Source organism: Argentina silus (genome assembly GCF_951799395.1).
Source record: "Argentina silus genome assembly, chromosome: 1".
Taxonomy (NCBI): Eukaryota; Metazoa; Chordata; class Actinopteri; order Argentiniformes; family Argentinidae; genus Argentina; species Argentina silus.
In genome coordinates this window covers 281,969-286,968 of record NC_139655.1, presented here as the reverse complement: position 1 = coordinate 286,968, position 5,000 = coordinate 281,969, and the positions used below count along the sequence as shown (strand labels likewise).

At 52.4% G+C, this 5,000-nt stretch overlaps 1 protein-coding gene across 1 annotated transcript in view; it reads left to right on the top strand.

The window, feature by feature from the left end:
- The window catches only part of LOC310811406 (broad substrate specificity ATP-binding cassette transporter ABCG2-like), a gene marked incomplete at both ends in the record, with an annotated part of 20,592 nt that extends 18,340 nt beyond the window's left edge, over positions 1–2,252 (top strand). The window contains one exon of the mRNA XM_083679545.1: positions 2,105–2,252. Coding sequence (XP_083535671.1) covers positions 2,105–2,252 — 148 coding nt within the window. The remainder of the gene's footprint in view (positions 1–2,104) is intronic.
- Positions 2,253–5,000: the final 2,748 nt, after the last annotated feature.

Below are 5,000 nucleotides of genomic sequence, written 5' to 3'. Positions count from 1 at the left end.
TGATACTCATGGCAGGACACTCAGGATCTAAGCTGGGCATTAAGCTCTGGTACTTGTTTGGATAAAATAATGTTCAAAGTTTCCTATCATCAAAATGCAAAGAGAAGACATGCTATCTCTGGAGTGTGTGAAGCCCAGTATGGTTGGGGTCTGTAGTTGGGGTCTGTGGTGTGTAAAGCCCAGTATGGTTGGGGTCTGTGGTGTGTAAAGCCCAGTATGGTTGGGGTCTGTGGTTGGGGTCTGTAGTGTGTAAAGCCCAGTATGGTTGGGGTCTGTGGTTGGGGTCTGTAGTGTGTAAAGCCCAGTATGGTTGGGGTCTGTGGTTGGGGTCTGTAGTGTGTAAAGCCCAGTATGGTTGGGGTCTGTGGTTGGGGTCTGTAGTGTCTAAAGCCCAGTATGGTTGGGGTCTGTAGTGTCACGCCTGAAGTTGCTTTCTGGTGACTCTGGCGCCCCCCTCTGGCTATATGGGTCAGTGCCTCCCAATCTACCTTAAATCATACCACTTGTGTGTTCTGTCCCCTGTTTGTATAAATAGCATGTGTGTTCCCCATGTCTTTGTCTGAGATTCTCCCCGTCTGTCGTGAGTTGTCTGTCTGTCTGTCTGTCTGTCTGTCTGTCTGTCTGTCTGTCTGTCCGTCCGTCCGTCCGTCCGTCCCCAGTGATTCCCGTTCGAATTATTATTCCACTTGTTAAGTGAGTACTTCATTTACGGAGCTTGTTTTCTCCACCTTTGTTTTTTGTTGGTCCCAGTGTTCGTTTGTTCCCGACTCCCTACTTTTGATATTAAAACCCCCGCTTAAGAACACTTTACGCTGTTGTCTGAGTATCTCTCCGCACTTGGGTCCACCACACTACCACCCACCCTAACACTGTAGTGTAAAGCCCAGTATGGTTGGGGTCTGTAGTGTAAAGCCCAGTATGGTTGGGGTCTGTAGTGTAAAGCCCAGTATGGTTGGGGTCTGTAGTGTGTAAAGCCCAGTATGGTTGGGGTCTGTAGTGTGTAAAGCCCAGTATGGTTGGGGTCTGTGGTTGGGGTCTGTAGTGTGAAGCCCAGTATGGTTGGGGTCTGTAGTGTGTGAAGCCCAGTATGGTTGGGGTCTGTAGTGTGTGAAGCCCAGTATGGTTGGGGTCTGTGGTGTGTCTGTGGTTGGGGTCTGTAGTGTGTGAAGCCCAGTATGGTTGGGGTCTGTAGTGTGTGAAGCCCAGTATGGTTGGGGTCTGTAGTGTGTGAAGCCCAGTATGGTTGGGGTCTGTAGTGTGTGAAGCCCAGTATGGTTGGGGTCTGTGGTGTGTCTGTGGTTGTGGTCTGTAGTGTGAAGCCCAGTATGGTTGAGGTCTGTAGTGTGAAGCCCAGTATGGTTGGGGTCTGTGGTTGGGGTCTGTAGTGTGAAGCCCAGTATGGTTGGGGTCTGTAGTGTGTAAAGCCCAGTATGGTTGGGGTCTGTGGTGTGTCTGTGGTTGGGGTCTGTAGTGTGAAGCCCAGTATGGTTGGGGTCTGTGGTGTGTCTGTGGTTGGGGTCTGTAGTGTGAAGCCCAGTATGGTTGGGGTCTGTGGTGTGTCTGTGGTTGGGGTCTGTAGAGTGAAGCCCAGTATGGTTGGGGTCTGTGGTGTGTCTGTGGTTGGGGTCTGTAGTGTGAAGCCCAGTATGGTTGGGGTCTGTGGTGTGTCTGTGGTTGGGGTCTGTAGAGTGAAGCCCAGTATGGTTGGGGTCTGTGGTGTGTCTGTGGTTGGGGTCTGTAGTGTGAAGCCCAGTATGGTTGGGGTCTGTGGTGTGTCTGTGGTTGGGGTCTGTAGAGTGAAGCCCAGTATGGTTGGGGTCTGTGGTGTGTCTGTGGTTGGGGTCTGTAGAGTGAAGCCCAGTATGGTTGGGGTCTGTGGTGTGTCTGTGGTTGGGGTCTGTAGAGTGAAGCCCAGTATGGTTGGGGTCTGTGGTGTGTCTGTGGTTGGGGTCTGTAGAGTGAAGCCCAGTATGGTTGGGGTCTGTGGTGTGTCTGTGGTTGGGGTCTGTAGAGTGAAGCCCAGTATGGTTGGGGTCTGTGGTATGTCCTGTAGTGTGTAAAGCCACTAATGATCTAAGGGGGAACCTTTGTGTCCTGTCCACAGATGCACGGGGGAGGACTATCTGCGTAACCAGGGGATTGACTACTCCACCTGGGGCCTCTGGCAGAACCACATGGCCTTGGGCATTATGACCCTCATCTTCCTCGCCATCGCCTACATCAAACTACGCTTCATCAAGAAGTTCACCTAGAGGGCCCCATCACCACCACCAACATCATCATCTTCATCAAGAAGTTCACCTAGAGGGGTTAGGGTTAGTACAGGGTTAGGGTTAGTACAGGGGGGTAGTGGGGGTGAAGAGGTCTCTAGGGTTAGTACAGGGGGGTAGTGGGGGTGAAGAGGTCTCTAGGGTTAGGGTTAGTACAGAGGGGTAGTGGGGATGAAGAGGTCTCTAGGGTTAGGGTTAGTACAGAGGGGTAGTGGGGGTGAAGAGGTCTCTAGGGTTAGGGTTAGTACAGAGGGGTAGTGGGGATGAAGAGGTCTCTAGGGTTAGGGTTAGTACAGAGGGGTAGTGGGGGTGAAGAGGTCTCTAGGGTTAGGGTTAGTACAGAGGGGTAGTGGGGATGAAGAGGTCTTTAGGAGGGACAGTTAAGATGTAGCCTGAAGAGATGGGTTTTCAATCTACGGCGGAAGATAGTAGTAACTGCAGTCCTGACAGCAGCGGGGCGCCAGGACAGTGGACCAGCGGCATCATCTTCATCTTCATCAAATTCTATTATTATTCCAAAGCTAAATTCTACGGTTTCACGTCACTGCTACACATTTTATACCATGTCTCAAAATCAAAGAATATTTTTTGTTCAATCATTTCTTTCTGTCTTTTTTCTTCTTCTATTTAACACTTTCATACACTTGACAGTTTAAAAAAAAAATAATATCTCTGACAAAATAATCATCACAATAAAGACATTTTCAGATTGACTGTTTGTTGCTGTTTGGGTTTCTGGTCCCTCAGGTGTGTTTGCATCTCTGTCATATATTATTCATTTATTTATTAATTATTATTATTTATTCATAATCGATATTTACTATCATATCAACAACACACTAGTGCACCACCGGCTTGGACTCTGTGATGTCTTTGTCTGGTTATTATTGAACACACACACACACATATACACACACAGCCACACACACACACACATACACACACACACACACACTCTGGTACACAGATAAGGGAAGGCATGAGGCTCCATCCACAACTGATACTGAGGTAACCCTGCCTATGTCCTTCTCCCTGTCTCCCTCCCTCCCTCCCTCCCTCCCTCCCTCCCTGTCTCCCTCCCTCCCTCCCTCCCTCCCTGTCTCCCTCCCTCCCTCCCTTCCTCTCTGTCTCCCTCCCTCCCTGTCTCCCTCCCTCCCTCCCTCTCTCCCTCCCTGTCTCCCTCCCTCCCTCCCTCTCTCCCTCCCTCCCTCCCTGTCTCCCTCCCTCCCTCCCTCTCTCCCTCTCTCCCTCCCTCCCTCCCTCCCTCCCTCTCTCCCTCCCTCCCTCCCTCCCTCTCTGTCTCCCTCCCTGTCTCCCTCCCTCCCTCTCTGTCTCCCTCCCTCCCTCTCTCCCTCCCTCCCTCCCTCTCTCCCTCCCTCCCTCCCTCCCTCCCTCTCTGTCTCCCTCCCTCCCTCCCTCCCTGTCTCCCTCCCTCCCTCCCTCTCTGTCTCCCTCCCTCCCTCTCTCCCTCCCTCCCTGTCTCCCTCCCTCCCTCCCTCTCTGTCTCCCTCCCTGTCTCCCTCCCTCCCTCCCTCCCTCCCTCCCTGTCTCCCTCCCTCTCTCCCTCCCTGTCTCCCTCCCTCCCTCTCTCCCTCCCGTGGTTCCATGTTGCAACGTTCTAGAAGCCTCCTTTAATCGCCTAAGACTAAGACAGAACACACACCCCAGCTCAGGACAGGTGGAGCTGCTAAATTCCAGACTCTGGAGGTGTGTGTGTGTGTGTGAGGGGGGGGAGGGTAGTCTCTTGTAGGAAGAAACACTCCTCCCTGTATGTCTATCCCTCTCTCTCTCTCTCTCTCTCTCTCTCCTTCTCTCCATCTCAGCCATGGGTCCTAGTCCATCAGTCTGTGTCTGCCTCCTTCTGCTTCTCACAGCGACCGCCATCTCCTCTAAACAAGGTCAGTGTGTGTGTGTGTGTGTGTGTGTGTGTGTGTGTGTGTGTTGATGACTGTGTTGTGGTAGAGTAGATAGCAGATAGTTTGTTGAAGTGGATAAGTGTTGTACTGTTGATTCTGATACTGTTGTTTTGGGGGGAGGGGGGTTAAAAGGTAAGAAAATCACTTACCGATCTGTTATCTCACTCTGTATGTAGGTTTATGACCACTGTCTGTCTGCCTGTCTGTCTGCCTGTGTGTCTGTCTGTCTGCCTGTCTGCCTGTGTGTCTGTCTGTCTGCCTGTCTGTCTGTCTGCCTGCCTATATGTATACCTGTCTATCTGTCTCCATGTCTCCCTGTCTGCCTCCGTCTGTCTCTCTGTCTCTCTGTCTGCCTGTCTGTCAATCTGTCTCCCTGCATGTCTCCCTCTCTTTCTGTCTGTCTGTCTCACCGCCTGTCTCTCTGTCTGTCTGTCTCCCTGCCTGTCTGTTTGTCTGTCTGCATGTCTGTCTGTCTGCCTGTTTGTCTGTCTGTCTGTCTGCATGTCTGTCTGTCTGTCTGTCATGTCTGTCTCTGTCTGCCTGCCTGCCTGTCTGTCTGTCTGTCTGCCTGCCTGCCTGTCTGCCTGCCTGTCTGCCTGTCTGCCTGCCTGCCTGTCTGCCTGCCTGTCTGCCTGCAGGACCAGTGTACCAGCCCGAGACAGACCTCCCCCCCTGGCTGACAGGGTTTGAGCCCCCTCAGATCGACGGATCACCTGTGGAATCCTCCTGTAGGATCATACCAGTCATCTCGGACCCCCCCCTGACCACAGACCCCACCCTGACCACGGACCCCACCCTGACCACGGACCCCACC